The 19,484-nt window shown below is 47.7% G+C and overlaps 1 protein-coding gene across 2 annotated transcripts in view; it reads right to left on the bottom strand.

The window, feature by feature from the left end:
- NUP214 (nucleoporin 214) overlaps positions 1-19,484 on the bottom strand; it is a 73,712-nt gene that overhangs the window by 38,166 nt on the left and 16,062 nt on the right. For both annotated transcript variants that reach the window (XM_081150503.1, XM_081150504.1), the window contains exons 12-23: positions 18,893-19,367; positions 17,420-17,586; positions 14,812-14,906; positions 11,751-11,837; positions 11,452-11,601; positions 10,150-10,308; positions 7,704-7,807; positions 5,734-5,916; positions 4,946-5,031; positions 4,770-4,853; positions 1,294-1,560; positions 69-230 (exon numbers count right to left, since the gene is read on the bottom strand). In XM_081150503.1, coding sequence (XP_081006629.1) covers positions 69-230; positions 1,294-1,560; positions 4,770-4,853; positions 4,946-5,031; positions 5,734-5,916; positions 7,704-7,807; positions 10,150-10,308; positions 11,452-11,601; positions 11,751-11,837; positions 14,812-14,906; positions 17,420-17,586; positions 18,893-19,367 — 2,019 coding nt within the window. The remainder of the gene's footprint in view (positions 1-68; positions 231-1,293; positions 1,561-4,769; positions 4,854-4,945; positions 5,032-5,733; positions 5,917-7,703; positions 7,808-10,149; positions 10,309-11,451; positions 11,602-11,750; positions 11,838-14,811; positions 14,907-17,419; positions 17,587-18,892; positions 19,368-19,484) is intronic.

The raw sequence follows: 19,484 nt of genomic DNA, 5'->3' as shown, positions 1-19,484 counted from the left end.
TGCTGGCCCAGCCTATCCTGCAGGCAGCTCACATCCAGCCTCCGCAGAGGTGTGGGCTCCACTCTTACCTGGTGCCTGGCTGGCCATCTGCCGTCTCAGTGCTGCCGCAGCGGCCGCCTGGGGAGCTGGGATGGTGTGGGAAGGACCCGGCGCACCGTGCTTCACGGTTTTTGTTGCAAGCATTGTACTGTCGGCCCCTTGAGGAATGATTTTGCTGGCAGAAGTAGACACTGTGGGAAACAGAAAATGAAATGAGAGAGTAGGCCAAGAAGAGGAAAACACAAATATCAAAATGGTAAATTCTCCATGGTAGGCTGTAGGGAAAATGCTACGATTAAAAATCCTAAAGCATGAACACAGAAAAGTACCAGTAAACAGATAGGCTGGTACCTGTATCTTTCAAAGATGCCACATGTAGTTCGCCTGCCCCCCTCCATTAACTAAAAGTCTTTACACCAGCGATCTCCAACCTTTTCATCTCATGCACATAAACTAATTACTACTAAAACTCCACAGCGCACCAGAGAGCATGTTCTGCCGCTCTGATAAAAAAAAAAAGGCAAACACCAGATGACTACTGTAGTGTTGGCTGCTGTCATTTTTTTATCTGACAATCTAAGGAAACGAGGGCAGCGCCCTGACGAAACAGTCAGGTCTTGCACATTTTAAAAATTCTTGCAGCTCACCACTCGGAAGTCGCCGCTTTACATGACCGTTTCCCCCGATACTGACCGGGACGTGACCTTCACGCCAACACAGAGCAATCTGATCAGCTTCCCACTCTCCTCTCATAAAACCTCTCCATCCCGTGCCGCACTCTTGTTGTCTGATCTGTCAGAAGCCACTTCACTGCACGGCCCTGACACTCCGACATCGGTCACCTCGGCGAGCCGACGCTGACAATGAGCGCGTGCTGGGAGTTCCGAGGTGGAACACGGCCGCACGCAGGGAGCCCGATGCGAGCCGGGACGCACGGGGCCCGGGGGGGGCGCTGCTTCCGCCGGGGCGAACTGCTCCTACTCCTCCAAAAAGACCTGGCTAAGTCAACACAGGCGGGACCCACAGCAGAGCTGTGACAGTGGGAACCCCTCTCTTCTTCCTCACAGTGTCCTCCCACCTGCTCCCAAGGCAAATATGCCCCTTTTGAATCAGTGGTCAAATTTCTGGGACATTAGCAGGGATGGGCTGGAACTAACCACTTGGTAGCGGGACAGTACAAAGCCCAGCTGCAGTCGCTTCCTGAGTTCGAAACCCAATGGGAAAACAGAGTTTCCTGTCTCATTGTTTCCTTACCTGAAGCTCCCATTACGCCAGGTGGACCAGGTGGACTCAGGTGAGACTTAGGGAATGGAGCTGCTGCCTGGGGCAAGAGGCTGGGCTGGATGGAGGGTGTGCGGACCACGGGGGCGTGCCGAGGGACCGGCACCCCGGCATCGTCATCTTTACAGGGTGCCCGTGTGTCCTCGCTCTCCAAAGACTGGGAGATGGATGACGTCGAGCTGGCCTCATCCAAGTCTTCATAGTATCTCTGAGACAGGAAGGCCGACCGAGACAGGCTGGCTACAGAGCCCAAAACAAAATCCAAGTCAGTAATGAAGCCACCCAAGAGCTACGCAATTGCACCATCAACAGAGAAATAGCCAATCTGTAAAACAACATAATTATTACTTTAGTGGAAGCAGCTGTTGTCAAATGTTAACAAAGATGGTTTGGGGTCTCTCTTCAAATAGGGCTTTAAAATACTGAGCTCTGTAGTGGATTGTGAAACAAAAAAGATGTGAAATGAAAGCCCGGCTGGCGAGGCTCAGCAGTTGGATGTCCACCTAGGAACCAGGAGGTCACCATTTCCCAGTCAGGGCACATGCCCAGGTTTCGGGATTGATCCCAGCAGGGGGCGTGCAGGAGGGCAGCTGATCAATGACCCTCTCTCATCACTGATGCTTCTATCTCTCCCTTCCCCTCTCCGAAATCAGTAACAACATATTAAAAAAAAAAGTGAAGTGAGAGGCTGAATGACTGCTGGTGCGAAAGTGAGAAACCCTGTGCCCTCAGCAGCAGCAGTTCTCACAGGCAGAGTTGTAACGTATCAGAAAAGTAACAGAGAGGCGTCCACAACACAGGGAACAGTCACACCATTGCCACTGCCGCCACCTTTCCAACAATTCCTAAGGATGGGCCTAATGCAAACTGTAAACAACAGAAGGTCCTCAGTCCTGTCTTAGACATTTCCAGCTAAATCTAACGATTCTTCTGAATCAATTAAGTTTAAAAAAATACTGAAACCAGTCCTGACCTCCCTGTTTTCCCTCTATGAACTACCAATAAGGCTTTATGGCATTTCACCCTCTACCATGGATTCTGGAATGCCTCTTACAGCCCGTGTACTGGGAAAAAACAAAATCAAAAAACATTTCTCCTCCCCCAGTTATTTAAAACAGCACTGCTAATATTTACTGACTGGTCTGCCCTATAGACACAACATCCTACAAGGTTTTACTTGTCACAATTACGTGTGGCATAAGCAAATGCAACTGAAAGCCAATGCTACGTGCTAGGGCGGCGCTCTTCAATTTGCTAGCCATTGGCCATCTGAGGCCATTTAAGTGAAAAATAATGAAAAGTAAATTAAACTTCAAGTCCTCAGCTGTACCACACACATTTTAAGGGCTCAACAGCCACATGTGGCCACTGTGTGAACAGCAGATACAAAACACTTCTATTGTCGCACAAGGTCTACTGCATAGGACTTACTTCACCAGAGCACTTAGAAAAAAAATTAATTCGAGAGGGAGAGAGAGAAACATCGGTTTGTTGTTCCACTTACTTATGTATTCATCGGCTGCTTCTTGTATGTGCCCTGACCACGGATTGAACCTGCAACCTTTTGGTGTACAGGACAATGCTCCAACCAACTGAGCTACCTGGCCATGGCCAGGACGAAACTATTTAAGCGATGGAAATATTCTAAAACTGGAATGTGATAATGGTTACATAATTCTGTAAATCTACCCAAAATCATCAAACTATACACTTACACAACAGGTGAATTTTATGATATTGTATGGCTTTTATACCTCAATAGAGTTGTTTTAAAAAAAAATAAATTCCAGGTAGACAGGTCTAAATTTGAAAAGCAAAATGTGAACATTTCTAGACAATAATAAAGGTGTGTGTACATGTGCTACTTAGAGACAGAGATTTCTTAAACAGAGCCAGCCAAGTAGTAACTGCAAAAGTCTGTTCCAAGAAAGATCTCGCTGGGAGGGAAAAAGACAAAACGATAGCCTGCAAACCACATATCCAAATAACTGCTGTCCAGCTGCTTGGAGTGTCATCTGTACACCAAAGAGGCTGCGGGTTCAATTCCAGTCAGGGCACATAACTAGGCTGCAGGTTTGATCCCCAGTCGGGGAGCATAGGAAAGGCTACTGATGGATATTTCTCTCTCCCTTCCCCTCTCTCTAAAATCAGTAAACATATCCTTGGGCAAGGAGTAGAGCGAAGAAAAAGAATTTATAAAAACTTTTACAAATCAATAGCACAGATTATGCAATAGATAAATGAGCAAAAGATTTAATCAGGCACTCTGCAAAAGACACAGTTACAAGGAAAAAGGCTGACAACAGCAAGCTTGCCGATGATGTGGAGCAGCTGGAATATTCATGCCTTGAAGGTAAAAGTGTAAATTGGTACAACCGCTCTAAAAAGCTGTACGGCAGCATCCACTGAAATCGAGCATGTGGACGGAACACAAGCCAGTAATTCCACTCTGAGCCACGTGGTGTGGGGAGCGATTAGAGCGTTGGCCCGAGGGCTGAAGGCTCTCAGGTTTGATTCTGGTCCCTCAGTTGCAGGCTTGACCCCCGGCCCCAACTGGGGCACCTGCAGGAGGCAACGAATCGATGTCCCCTCCCTCCCCCTCTCTGTTTCTCTCCCTCTCTCTCTCTGTCTCCCTTCCACTCCTCCTGAGAAGCAACATTCTAGGGTAAAGGTTAAAACAAGACTTCTCTCGTCTGTTACTTACCTAATTTAGCTTTATGATTACAGAAAAATGAACAGATCACGATATGTTAAGATTAAGTTAAATCTCCTTCTGCTATTTTAATTACCGAAAAAAGTTTGTTATTGGTATAAAAAGAACAATTTCAACTCAAAACAATTTCAAAGGAAAAAAAAATCAGATATGGGCACAAAAGCAAAGCACAGCTATGCCTGAAGTTGTATATAACATACATTTTAAAAAAGAAAATTGAGGTGTTATCTAGATAATGGCAAAGCAAGTTTTCCCCCAGTTACACAGCTTCCTCTCAGCCAGGGTTTTTAGCCACCAGTCCCCAGTCAGTGGGTTTTTCTCTTCTTTAAAAAAAGAAGCCTTTTTAAAAATACAATCTTACTCAAAACCCCACACAAAATCAGAAAAGTCAAGCTTCTAAAGCTGAGGCTACGATCTGTGGAGTCAGCCCAGCATCCCCAAACCCTTGGGAATCACTGTTACTCAACCTGAGGACGTCAGAAACCGGGTGCAAAAGCCAAACCACCACCAAGCCGGCTGGCTGAGCACGTGCCAGCAGCGGCCCAGCTGAGCATGCGCCAGCAGCGGCCCACTCCAGCATTCCGACGGGCAACAGGTTCTTGGGCCTTTTTCTCTAGCTCCTATTATGAACCAACGGGAAAATACAGACACACAGACCCAGCCAGACACACGGACACACACACCACTCCCACACCATGTATGTGTGGTCTGTGTGAGAAAGTTCAGCTCCCTTTACCTGGAGCAGTGGATCTCACTGGTGGGGTCTTCCTCTTGGCCAAGAAGTTTCTCAGCTGTGCCTGTTTCACAGGGGACAGTTTAGCTGCAAGAGATCCATGAACCCGTAAATGCTTAAAACTTGGTCAGCAGATGGAAGAAAACAAAGTGTTAAAGGACTGGGAAGGATGCATTTACCTGGTACCTTCGGCAAGGGTTTGGTGTGAGACTCTATGGTGGTTTTCAACAAAGCATTACGCAGACTTTCCAAGTCATTGTCAAAACTAAAATCAGATAGTATAATATATAAATGAACTATGACCAGAGAAATCTGAGGGGGTGAAGGGGGCACATGATCCTAAATATTAGTGCAGGAAAGGAGAGCATCCCCCATAGAGAAAGAGGCAGTTGGACCAATCGATGTGATCAATCCAAAAGGAAGAGATGGCAGCCATCCCGTGGCACCCCCACTGGCAGCACTTCAGCAAAGGGGCAGGAAACCCACACACCTGGCCTAAAGGCAGAAACACAAAACCACCCGGGGAGCTTCCAAGATAAACCGTCCCACTGCTAGGGTCTGACAGTCCCACACCCAAGCAAAAGGACAACTCAAAGCTCTGAGACAAGTCAGTCAACTAGTCTATCAGTTAATTTTAAATAACACAATATGATTACTGTAGTGTCTGCTGTCATCCACTGAGCCCGTTTCACCGCACACACACTAGGTGCTTTCCAGACTTAATTTAACCCCCTGACTACCCCAGGAGGCAGGTATTGTTACCTCCATGTTTTAAGCAAAGGAACAAAGGATCAGAGAGGGTGAGGAACCTAACCAGGGTGACACAGGTGAGAGACAGCAGAGTCCCTTTCAAACTCACATCTGAACCACTTTAAGACAAGTGCACCTTACTCCCAAATGTGCATCCATTCATTCAGCCGCATTTATTGAGTGCAAGTGGCCCCAAGAGGCCCATCCTCCCACACACCTGTGAGTACTGCTCTGGGAGGGGGCCTCCGAGGGGAGGCTCCACTGGGAAGTGTGGTTATAAAGGCGCAGCTGCTGGAGACTGTCCACCAGGCAGTTCAGCCTCTTCCTCTGCTGGTTGATGATCTCCCTGTTGTTGGCCAGGGTGTTAAACAGCGTCTCTCGCTCTGGCACAAGTAGGCGCCTGTTGACAGCAATGAGAAAAAATCAACATGAGCTATTCGAGCAGAGAAACCTCTCACAGAAGGGAAAAAGTACAATAGTGAAAAGAATAAAACAGAACCACCAGTGGACAAAAAGCATCAAGAACTTACTGGAACATAAAGGGGACGAAAGCCTAAGGAGGAAACAGCACAACAAGGACCACCAGGCCCGCAGGCGCAGCCGGGCAAAACCCTGGAGGCTCCGGCAGAAAGGGCGTGAGACAAGCAACAGGGGACAAGTTCATTCAGCTATAAACTGAAGACATGTGTTACTTTGTGTGTGTAAATTACAATCAACAGAAAGGACAGGCCCGGGGGTCACAGAGAGTCGGTGGGGTTGGCCATCTCTTCGCAGCACTGCGGAGACGCTGTGGGAGCACGTTTGAGCAGCAGGGAGCAGCTCACCCCGAGGCTAAAGCAAGAGAGGGACTGTGCCCTTTCTTTCGGGTGACAGGTAGTTCAAGATAAATTGTTAAAACACATTTCTACAGGGTACAAGGTAATACTCAGAGGAGGACCTAAAACACAGAAATGCTAGAACACTGTATAGATTTAGGAATCTGAACTTTGAAGACAGGGAACGAATCATAGTAAATCCCTGGAACTGTCATAAAGGAGACGAGAGCCTGGCTTCCCTGTTGGCAGAGAAATCCAGCCGTCAGCAGGGCAGGACGCACATGCTGCCAGGTCAGGCCGCCCTCTCGATGTGGGTGGGCATGATCAGAGCTGAGGAGTGAGCTGTGAAATCTCTAACGGGCCCAACTGCCCACAGGGCCAGGTGCTCCAGGCCGAGGAACCCTTGCCCACCAGTGCCTGAGGGATGAGCGCTCAGCTCTCTTCCCCTGCCTATGTTTCAAACAGATGCCTCAGGTCGGCACTAAGCCTTTCTCCACGTGGCACAACATAATGTATTAAATTCTGCTCGCTGAATTTTTAGCACATCCTAGCCCTGCCCCTGACATCACACCCAGGCTGCCCCACTTACAAGTTCTGTGACCCCACAGCTTCATGAACAAGTAAACAGACCATTTCTTGGTCTGTCTCCCCACGCTCATCACACTCAGCCCCGCAGGTGTTTCACTCTGGAGCGCCTTGAGGACTGATCTGCTTTCCGCATGGCTGCGGGCACTGGCTGCTCTTACAACGCACTGCATTCCACTCCCCCTGCCGTCCTTTCCCATCCTTCCTCTCATCCCTCCACTGGCCACACGCTGATCAGGAACGTTCCCTAAAAAGAGAACCTGGAATACACACACGAGGATCAAGAAGAAACCTCTTGACCCCGTCTCGCAGTTGCGCCTGTGCCTTCCGGACAGATTAATTTCCAGCCTCTCCTCTGCTGCGCTCCACACTGGGATCACCCAGATTTTATGCCTTAACTTCATGTTTACATACTGTATCTAATCATATAGTCATATAACCATGCATCTCACACACTCCATGTACCGTAAGGAACATACTTCATAAACTTTGAGACGTGCTAGTCCACGGTGACGGCTGTATGGAGAGAAGGCGACCAGACTTACTGAGCCGCCTCTAACTTGTGGATGGAGAGGGTTAACCCACTTTCCCTCCATCACCAGCTGGCTGCGCTGCAGCACAAATTCCCTTTACGTAAACTGCTGAGAGCTCCGCCATTATTTCTGTAGGACAAGTATCTAGAGGCAGAATGAGGGGTCAACAAGAACGAACACTTCAGGGTTTTTATCAATGTTCCTAAAAGGCGCAGCTCTCTCTGCTGCCGCCTGGGGGATGGGGCCTCGCTCACTTTTGTTTTCTCTTTTGCTCCAGGTGCTGGTCCCACTCCAGGTCTAGCACATCATTCACATCTTGGACAGCAAATTTCACATATTGATGAAGGCGCCGGATTTCCTACAAGAAAAAAAAAAAGACGCAGTTTTCCAGGAGTTTGGAGGAAGATGTACCGAAACAGTCAAGGTAACTCTGAGTTACTTTTATATAGAGAATTGTAATGACCCAGAAAACACTACGTTTTAACATAATCACCAGAACATTACAATCCAAATGAAATCCAGAAACCACCTTTCTGAGGGTGTGACAGAGGTGGTGAAGAGAAATGGAAACAGAATGGGCGTGTCGGCCCCTGGCCTCCAGGGGCAGATGTTCTTGCTGGGTTCTCATTTTTCAGCTCCTCTAGGGTGTCTCAACATGGCCTTGGAATTTTCCGCTGCTCTCTGGTGCTCCAACAAGGCATCCATTTAGTTTCTGCTCTCCCACCCTTGAAATTAACTGCACTAGAGACAAAATTGTCCCACAAAACAGTGCTGGAAAGACCTCTGAACCTATCTATTATAACACAGAACACAAAAGTCATCTCACCAACTGAGAAAAATTCATTTCTTCTCCAAAACAAAGAATAGCATCAGCACTGGAAACTGAGTTTTTCATTATTACAATTGTTATCTATTAACTTATTTTAGGCCTGCAATCGTTTTCTTTAAATTTTGGTCCAGTGTGAACCTTCATAGCTATATGACCTGGCTTTCAGAAATGAACAGTGAGGATGAAGCAGGCCATTAAATATGGACACAAATGAAGACAATGTGTGTACACAGGAAAGCTGTCTGCATCTGTATAAAGATCTTGCTGTGTTTAAACATCTTTTCAAAATTATTCTTGGGTAAGAGCATATGCCCCGACTGAGAAAGAGAAAACGCCATTTAAAGAGAGCCAGGCTGGCTGATTCCAGGAAGTCAGTAACCTCAGCATCAAATATAAACTTCAACTGACAGTCGACTTCGGGGAGGCCCTTTCTCCGGCACTCACACACGGCCAGGGCTCTGTGCACCAGCTGCTGCGCTGCTTCTGAGTGCTCTCGACTTTCATCTATTTGAAAAACCGCCTCTTCTTTGAAGGCCCATGGCAAACACGTCCTTTCTGTGGCTTAGCTGCTCCCTCGTCTGTCATCCCACAGCAACACATTTTCCACTGCATTTGTGTGTTCGTTTTCCCCTCTGCCTCTTAGCCAGCTATGGGGACTGCACGTTGCAGTGATGTGGTCCAGAGGACAGGCTCTGAGCCAGACTGTCCAGCATCTATCAGCGGTGAGACTTGGGTACTTCCAGCACCGGTCTGTACATGACACGCACTCAGTGAATGCTAGCTAGTACGATCTATTTAGCACTGTGAAAAGAGAAACTGGCTTCCTTTTGAATGGGGAGTATCGCCCAACAGCTGTGTGCATTTCCTCTAGTTTGGACACAGAGCAAGAAAGAGGTGAAAAGGCAGCAGGAAGAAAGTGTAACTAGATGCAACTCGAGGCTGCATTTGCTGAGTGCTGCCCAGTGGTTAGCACTCCCCTGGCCAGGAGAGTCAACACCCACTGTGGGAGGAGCATCTAGGAAAACCACAGGGCTGCGGACACAGCAGAGTTCCTCTGCCTTTCTGGAAGGAGGGACCATTTCTTTTCTACTGTCAGTAAGCTGATCAGGTGTGGGAAGCAAACGGTGGATTTTCTGAGCCAGAGGGGATTCTTCACACTCACAGACCTTCACATCCTGGGTCAGGATGACCAGCGCTGCCCTGGGCCCCACTCCTATGGGGATTCTAGACAAATGCAAGGAAGTGGGAGATGACCCCCCCCACCAAAGCTTATGATCCAACAGTTTGGAAAAAACTGAAAGATAAAAACAAAAACCAGATTTCATGAAGACAGAAAATAAGAGTAATTAACAACTGATGAGAAAAGCAGTGTTGCTGAATTATGGCAGATAGGACAGCACCGGGTGGGGGTGTCTCGATTCTGGTTCCGCTCTGACCACCACCACAGTGGGGACCTCCTCAGCCTATGAGGCTCACCTGCCTCATCTGCACTATGGGATCGGAAAGTCATCTTACAGTGCAGCTGGTTTTGAAGACTAAAAATAATGTGAAAAAACACCTAGCAGACTACCTGGTGCTCAATGAACAGTTGCTCCTTTATTATTATTATTCACGACTTGATTTCTAAATGCATCCTTTCCATGGCATACTTTCTACCAAGCTGAAGGCTGAATTAGGAATTCTATTTTTGTTTAATCCAAAAAGCATTACATGGAAGAGTGCCATATTTTCAGGCATAGTTAAGGAAGTCATGGGAAGCAGGTAAACGATTCACAGGAAGTGAACCACCTCATAGCGTAGTCGCCTGACCCCAAGCCTCAGAGAGAAGGCCTGGCCCAGAGGTGCTGGCAGCGTTCCAACTGGATCCCTACCTGGAGCTGTGCCTCACTCTTGGGGTCCAGCGGTCTCTTGTAGAGCAAATGCAGGTACCTGGAGTCGCGGTTCCTCTCGTTTTGTTCTCTGGCTTCTTCAACACCAGCAAAGCCCTCAAGTAGAGTTGTTTTCAGGGTACTTATATCTCCATGAAGAGACTAGAAAAGGCACAAGGGTGTACTGATATAAAAAGTGGTATTTCTGCCAGGCCGGGCATGGCTCAGTGGTTGAGCGTCGACCCAGGATCCAGGCGATCGGGGTTCAATTCCCGGTCAGAGCACGTGCCCGGGTTGCGGGCTCCATCAATGACTCTCTCATCATTGATGTTTCTATCTCTCTCTCTCCCTCTCCTTTCCTCTCTCTGAAATCAGTAAAGATATATTTAAAAAAAAGGTAAAAAAAAAAAAGTGGTATTTCTGAGAAATTAACCTTGTGTTCTGGATGAAAGAAGGTGGAACTTCTTGAACAGTTATGCAAAAAAAGAATTTCGCTGCTTAGAGAAAGATACCAATGTTCACTTTAAGAAATTATTTTTCTTCCTCACTAAAAAACCATTTCTAATGATTATAAACCAGAAAATAAGCAAAGTATTAACAGTTGTTGTAGTCCTACTAACTGAAGAAGACGGGCACTGCTAACACCCTGGAGTTAGCACAATATTTAACACCAGCACTCAGGAGTCAGACGGTCCGATGTGGGGCCCTGGAGCTGGCACTCAGCAGCTGGGTGGCCCTGGGCATGTTATTTCACCTCTCTAAGCCTCCGTTTCCCGACTCGTGAAATAGAAGGAAGAGCAGTGCCTGTCACACAGCACAGCTGTTGGATTCAATGAGACAATCGGGTAAAGTGTCTAGCACAGTGCCCAGCACGTAGTAAGTAATAACAACAGTAGCACAACAAATAATACTATTAACAATAACTATTTAGTCTCTTTATACTGTGTTATGGTCGTAAGTGTTCCACTTTTTTTAAAACCTAACACTTTACTATGAAAGTAAATTTTCAAATATGCCTAAACTAACAACTTGCAGCTTTTACGGAGTCCTTGTATGTGTTGATAGGGTGGAAGCTAGTATCATTCTGGTTCCCATGAGAAAACGGAAGCAGAATAGCTAGACTAGCTTGCCCAACATCACTGTTTATTAGGTGCCAAAGGTAGGATATGAGCGTGGGTGTTCCCCCGTGAATGACGCACACATGAGGAATGCGCTGGGGCCCTGAAGAAGAGCGCGCACCCAGGCGCGCCGGGAGCTACTGCTGGGGCGCAGTTCAGCTGCGGCAGGCCCTCGGCCAACACTGACCTCTGTGGTCTCCTTAATCTCCAAAAGGAAGGTGTGCAGCTCCTCCGACTCCGTCCGCAGCATCTTCATCTCCTCAGAAGTGCCCACCTGGAAACAGGCTTTTGAAGTGCGAGCTTTCAGCTCCTCCAGCTCCTTCTGGAAGTGCGCGATCTGCACAAGCCACACACAAGACTTCTCAGTGCGAGTGGCAGAGCTACTGGGCTCACTGACAGCAGACTCTTGGGACATGCAGGCTCAATGCCAGGATAAAACAGTTGTGCGGGAGCCCTCACTGGAAGAGCACGCAGGGGCAAGTTTACCTCCTCTCCAATTCCGACTATCACAGGGTCGGGCTCTTTCCACTGGTGTCCCTGCTTTTCTGCTGCAGGAGGCGGAAGCGACTTTGCCTGAAACGGAAGGTGAAAGGTTTAAAAATGCATCCAATACCCCAAGTTATGGCTTCTTGAAGCAGTGGGCTCCATGCCTGCCACAGGTATGTCGCTCATAACAGTCACTGTCTGTCACCCATCGTCTGAGCCTGTATTTGCCGGGTGTTTGCTTGGTGGAAGGCGCTCAGACAGTGGAGACAGAGGTGAACAAGATGCACGACATCCTAATGCTCAGGGAACTTCCCTTCTACTGGGATGAGACAAATCATAAAAAGTAAACCAATTAGGTAAGGTTCAGCTGGTGATAAGCGATATGGAAACAGTAAACAGGAGCACATACAGAAAACAAAAGGGGGGGACTACTTGAGGTGAGATAGCCCGAAAATGCTGCCTCTGACCCGAGACCCACAGTGAAGGAGAAAGCTCTGGGAGGAACACCTTCGGGCGGCGAGAAGAGCAAGTTCAAAGAAGCTGAGGCATGAAAGACCTTGGCACGCTTAAGGCGAAGAGATGAGCAAATGCAGGCACAGTGAGGTCAGAGGGGAGCTGAAAGGGCGGGGGCAGGTCATGAGAGGCTACACTACGGAGTTTGGGTCTGAATCTAGGTGTGCTGGAAAACTACCAGTGAAGTTTTAGGAGTTTAAGCTACTCTTAATTTATGAAAAGTCATAAATTCCCTTTTGCTGCTAAGTAGAGCGCAGACAACAGCAAGAGGGAGCAGCAGAAAGAGGGAGACCAGTCAGGAGGATGACTGGGGAGAGTGGCCAAACCCATGATGTTAGCAGGGGGTCTGAGATGTGGGTTTATGACACACTCCACGTCAGCACGGAGCGGAGAAGACTTGCTAGTACAGACTGGGGGAGGGGCTCTGGGTCTGGGGCCCCAGCAAACACCTGGTGGCACTATTTCCTGAGATGGAAAAGAATTAGGTAAGGAACAGGTACTGGGAGAGACAAAAGTCAAGAATTCTGCTTCAGGGATGTTATAGCTGAGATGACTTTTCAATGACTTAATACCTGTGGAAATTAACATATAGAGGGTTTTCAGAATGAATAAGCACTCAGTAAAATAGCAAACACTCATTTAACAAATACCACGTGCTGTGCATTGTGCCAGAAGCCAGGCCTGTAGCTATTATTGTGAGCCCCATACTGTGTGTCAGGGGCAGGAAGGGGGCTGGCTGGAGGAGAGGCAGAAGGAAAGACAAGACTCCCATGCTGAGGATACACAGATAATAAAGTGGGAAACTGACGCAAAATTATCTTTAAGTTAATTTAAAATAAACTGAGATGACAGACTGCAGATCTAAGTATGAAAGTAAAATAATGAACCTTTTAGAAAAATACAGAAGGGGAGCACTTTGGAAAGTATATAATTGTCTAACCACTACGCTGTACACCTAAAACGAATACAAAACAATACTGGAAGTAAACTGTAATCAAAAAATAAAACTTTTTAAAAACATAGGAAAATATCTTTTTGACCTTGGAATAGGAAGTAATTTCTGAAACAACACAAAAAGCACTATCATAAAATAAGAGCTGATATATTAAACTATATTAAAACTAAGAACTTGTAGTCATCAAAAGAAACCACGAAGAGAAAGGAAAGAAAACCTGCAGGCTGTGAAAGTATTTACTTAACATGTATGCGTGTGCAGGTATGTGTATCTGACGAGAAACTAATCTTACAAATCAGAAAGAAAACGACAGAAGACCCAGTAGAAAAATGGGTAAAAAAACTTGAACAGTTACCCAGTAAAAGAAGATATTCACATGGCTAATAATAGTATGGAAAAAAGCCCAAGTTTACTGGTCATCAGAGAAATATGAATTGAAACCACAAAACACACCAACAATAAAAGATGAAAAATACCAAGATTGAGGACGCAGACAGCTGACCTCTCATACTCTCGGTGGGAATTTACTAAAGAGGAATAAATGCAGTGCCGTCTAGGACCCAGCATCCACCTGTCGGTGTCCGCTCAACAGAAATGCACACACTGTTCACCCCAAAACATCAGCTAGCACGGTCACTGCAGCACTGTTCACAGTAACTCAGACCTGGAAGCTACTGGAATGCCCATCAAGGGCGGAATGAACATGTGCGGTATAGTCACCTGACGTGATACAGATAAACCTCACCAACACATTGAGCAAAACAGTGGATACTGCCTGGCCGGCGTGGCTCAGCGGTTGGGCATCAGCCTAGGATCCGGGAGATCGTGGTTCGATTCCCAGTCGGGGTACATGCCTGGGTTGCAGGCTCGATCCCCAGTAGGGGCGTGCAGGAGGCAGCTGAGCAATGATGACTCTCACATCACTGATGTTTCTATCTCTCCCTCTCCCTTCCTCTCTCTGAAATCAATAAAGACATATTTAAAAAACAACAACAAAAAAAAACCCCAAACAAACAGCAGATACAAGAATACACGTCATGTGATTCTACCTGTAGGAGATACAAGCAGCCTAAACCAGGCTGTGCTGTTAGAAGTGAGCACAGACAAGGGGAATTCTGGGGTCCTGGTCACATTCCACTTCTCAGTCTGAGTGTCGGTTACCAAGGTGTGTCCAGGTGGTGACCATTCACTGAGGTGCGTGTCTTGTATGTGTACTTTCCCCCATGTGTATCATACGTCAATACGAAATAAGTAAAATCAAATGGGGTGGTAGGGCAGGAGGGCACTGGGTAGATCTCTTCATTACTTTGAGAACAGGAGAAAACAAGCAGAAGCTACAGGATTCTCAGACATCAAGAGAATAGAGCACACCGAGAGCGCCGCCTGTGTAAGCGCAGGAACCGGCAGAGGGGATGCGAAGGCCCTGGAGCCAGGATAAGCGGCTTTTATGGACACATTACAAATATTCAAAACTCACGTTTCCTACCACATAGTCCTACGTACTGCTGCAAAAGTGTAAATTCAAAAACACAAAAACCCATTTTATAAACATATGTGTCCAGGAGCAGGATTGTGAGCTGAGGTCAAACGTACCTGGGGAGAGCCTGACTTTGCCACTGGAGCGGTTATCCTGGGTGACTTCTGCCCCACTGAGGACGCTGGACCCGGACCGCCGTGAGCAGAGCGCCCTGCCAGAGCAAGAGTCAGTTACAACAGACAGTACTTGCTCCGTTATTTCTCCCATCTCAAATGTGCTTCCCTCAAATAAAAAAGAACAAAGTTCCTCGCTGTCCCTGGCCTCCTCTTCTGATCTTTGTCAGCAAGAGTGAAGTCCACAGTTGTGTTAGCCTCTGCTCCAAGACAACTAAAAACCATGTATTACATTTTTAGACGTGAAACTCTTTTATAAAGCAGATGAAACTAGATAGTGTCTCTGACAATAGGCAGGAGTATTTGGGGGCAGGCCCAGGAAGCTGGTCATTTGGCCCATCCTTACTCCCCACAGGTGTTCCTGAGGCGCCTCGGGGAACTGGGGACAGTTTAAACCATCAGATGAGAACAACAATCCCCATCACCTTGTAAGAACTCACAGGGTCTTCGGACCCTCCTGGAAACCTCTAACACAAGGCTCACCCAGCTACACATCAGAATTACTGGGGGAACTTTTTCAAAAAACAAGCACACCACCCGGCCAGAGTGGCCCCGCTGGTTGAGCGCCATCTGAAGGCTCGCCAGTTCCATTTCTGGTGAGGGCGCGTACCTTGGTTGTGGGTCTGATGCCCAGTTGGGGAACATGCAGACGGCAACCGACAGATGTCTCTCTCACATAGGTGTTTATGCCCCACCTCTAAGCATGTCCTTAGGTGAAGATAAAAAACAAAAAAACAAAGCACACCAAAACCCACACCTAAGCGTTACCCCAGAGTCTATTAAACTACTAGGGGAGAGATCCCCATGAGTTTAGTGTGCAAATGAGATTGAGAGCCAATAAAGGAGGACCCTCCAAACTTTAACAATTAAGCAATGGCATGGGGGAGGGGATGGGGGCACGGATTTGGGAGGTGAGCAGCAGAAAGGGAGTAAACGTGCACTAAGAGTCCAGTTTTCTCTCCCAGACCATAAAAAGCTGTGAAAGACTAAGGCAAAGCTTCTGAACTTTCTGGGTCTTATACGATGCCTTTCCGAGTCTAAGGAAAAGTCCTCGAATTAGGAGACTGGCGAACTCCACAAAGCAACCCTTTCTCCTGAGCAGCAAGTAAGGAGAGATGATGTCAGAAATTTCACAGCTCAATGCCTGCTTGACATTTACCAAAATAAAACTATTCCCATCACTCAAACACCAAATGGCCACCTGAATATGTCAGCTAGGTACAACCACTGGCACTCATGACAATAACCAACTTAAAAACAGAGACAGATCTGGAAAATGCCACCTTAACCAAGGAACCAGATAACATCACTGAGGACAAAACCAATCATGCAACTTGACACACGTCACCTATGTGGTGTCTGCTCAAAACGCTTAACCTGAACCTCATCATGAGGACAACCAGGTCCAGAGTGAGGGACAGTCCACAACTACTGGCCTGACCTCTTCCCAAATGCCAGTGCTGTGAAGACAAAAACAGTGAAGAGGGATGAGACTGAGACTCATGCGACACACTCGGAGTATACTGTGATCCCTGACTGGTTCCTGTCTTGGGTGGGGGGTTGGGGGGACCCCCATGAAAAACATTATTGGGATAACTGTGGGAATGTGAAGGTGGGCAGATTATTGTTAAATGTCCTGCATGTGACAATGGCTTGTGTGCCCTGTTTTTAGGAGATATACACTAAAGTGCTCAGACGTGAGGTGTTTCAAGACGTTGCAATTAACTCTCAAATGTTTCAGGAAAAAGTGTACTAAAAAAGAGATAAAGTAAATGCTGCAAAACATTAGCAAGTGTTGAATTTTGGTGAAGCATATAGTATTCATTTTATAATTTTTGCAACCTTCCTGCAGGTCTGATAGAAAAAGATTACTTGCTCATGGAGTTTCACAATACACTTCAATTCAGCCTGGCTATAATGATTATTTCTGCTGGGCCCGTGTGGCTCAGTTGGTTGAGCACTGATCTGTGCACCCAAAAGATGTCTGGTTTGATTCCCGGTCAGGGCACATGCCCAGGTTGCGGGTTTGGTCTCCAGTTGGGATGCACACCAGAGACAACCAAAGTTTCTCTCTCACACTGATGCTTCTCTTTCTCTCTCCCTCTCCCTCTAAAATCAATGAAAATAATAATAGTAATTATTATTTCCACTCATGATCTTTAATAAATCTGCTTACAGTAGGGCTGAGTGTGAAAATCCAAGACAGTCAACCAGAAGCCATAAGCATGATAGCCACTGCAGGCTCTCTCCTCTGCGGGCTTAAAGAACTGCTCTGTTAACAGCCCTCTGCATGGGCAGGCTCCCAGGAAGGTAAATGCTCGAAAACAACTTGAATCAAGGACACTCAGCTTCATGAGAAATATCAGCAAGACAGGCGTGGCAGCCCTGAGGCCACTGGAAATCCTCCCCACTCAGAGTGTGAGTCACAGCACATCAGTGGGAGATGCAGGAAGCAGGAGAAAATAATTGAGTCGAACTATGTCAGCTGGGATTCTTAACTACTGAAAAATGTTAACCTGAGAAATCAGGATTGAGCTGCTTCAAGTCATACCTGACGCTGAGGGGGAGACTGAGGACTTGGAGGACGTGGAGCCGGACGATGCTGAGAGGGCCGTGGGGTGGCTGAGTGGTCCCGAGGAGGCTGGCTTGGAGGCAGAGAACGGCATGGGTGTGCTCTGAGCGCTGCTAGCAGAGGCGGAGGCAGTCACGGTGGTAAACCTGGAAGTGGCAGCCCGAATGCATCAGAACAGCCTGCCCGAGGCTCTCACGCTGCTCACGAGCAAAGGCGTCAAAGGCTAACTCACTAGCCACACTGTTTAGCCTTCAGGAAATGTAAATGTTTAGCTATCGCTGCAAGAAAACACCCATCTGACCTTCCACTTACTTGGGAATAAATTAATCAATGAAACTACCAAGTAGATACTTAACATGAAAATGACACCAAGTTTATCGCGATATGAAATACTTCTTCTGTCTAGCTGAGTAAAACAAGAGGGTGTGACTCAATTATACTGAGAAGAGTCTAGTTCCCTCTTTTTGCCAACAAAAGTACTGAGAGCTTGTTTTGGGGTGATCGCGTCCTCTGAGGAGTGAAAGAAGAGGAAGCAGGTCACCCTCTTTGGGATGTTTAGTCTACAGGGAATGTCAGGTAAGTTTCACCTAAGAGCAAACATCTGTAAACAATCTAATCGTCCAACATCAGATGACCTGGAAAATAAATTATAATGCAGCCACAAAACAGAACACTGGGCAATTATTAGAACAAAGTGGCTGTGTGACAATCCAAGATCGATAATGACAATGGTGGCAGTGGCGACAACAGCTAGCACCACCTCCACAGCAACGAGATGGTCCAGGTGAGCGTGGGTGGCTGCCACCAGTGGCCGGCTGACTACGAGGTCCACGGGACCGTGTCCCTCAGAAGCTCGCATTCCAGGGAGGACAGAAGCAGGTAGAGACGCAAAAGTGCGATGTGCGAGCTGGCCGGCCCCAGGGCTGGAGGGGCTGGAGCACCACGCGGCGGCGCCCGCGCTGTACTCGGCCAGCACTGAGGAGCCACCGGACTGCCAACGGGCGAGTCACCCGATATAGTGGCAATTTCACCAGACCATGGGTGGCCATGTGGAAACAGCCCAGAGAGAGTCAAGGGTGGACAAAGGGGAGAAAGGACTATGGGAGATTCGTCTCCCTCACAGGATGTACACTTTGTACAGCTGCGCTTTTAAAAATAAGGAGCATCTCCTATGTCTGAAATCTGAAAAAGCAACAAGTATTTAGGTATAAACCTCTAATGATTACAAAAAATTCTGAGACCCTTCAAGGCACTGTCTCACTAACAAAATGCAAACCTTTTATGTTTGAACTTCTAGCATTTGCTAGTATTACTTTGGGGAAAAAAACACACACACGAAAAAAACAAACAGAAAATCTACTAAGTCACTCCGCTCACAGAGGCTGTCGTCAGTGCCCAACACATGGTGTGTCTGCCCGCCCCATGGAAAACTCAAACCTAAGTGCTACTCACTTTTCGCTGAGGTTGACCTTGACTGCAGAGGCCGAGGGAGGGAAGGAAGGCTTCATTCCGATGCTGGGAGTGGATGCGCTTGGCATGGGTGTGCTTTCTAGGGTTGGCTTAAAACCCGACGAGCCAAAGGAGAAGGAAGCTGCTGCGAGCGCCAAGGGAGAGGCCCCGGCAGGTGGCGCTAGCGGGGTCTGAGGAGGCGCGAAGGAGAAGGTGGCCGCGCCAGAGCCCGCCGCTGCCTTGGAAGTGTCAGGGCCACTGGGGTATGGAGGGGGCTCCCCGGTGGCAGAAGCAGATGACTTCAAGGATGGAGAACCAAAGGAGAACAGGGCAGGGGCCCCCACAGCAGAGGGCAGAGAGAAGGCGGGGGTGGGAGCAGCCGGCAGGGAAGGTGGGACAGGGGCAGAGGCAGGAGCTGCGGCTGCTGAGGCCTCGGGTTTCTGCGGGGCCTGGGAGGTTGGGGTCGTGGGAGTACTTCCTGCAACGAGAAAACGGAGAAGCGAGGGACAAGTTAACACTGTAACCGCAGAGGGCACATAACAGAAAGCCAGTGGCAAAGGGTCAGTGGTAGAAGGAAGCCAGAAATCAAGGTTCC

Source organism: Miniopterus schreibersii (assembly GCF_964146895.1).
Source record: "Miniopterus schreibersii genome assembly, chromosome: 11".
Classification (NCBI taxonomy): domain Eukaryota; kingdom Metazoa; phylum Chordata; class Mammalia; order Chiroptera; family Miniopteridae; genus Miniopterus; species Miniopterus schreibersii.
Note: the sequence above shows the minus strand (reverse complement) of the source record. Positions and strands in the feature narration are given on the sequence as shown.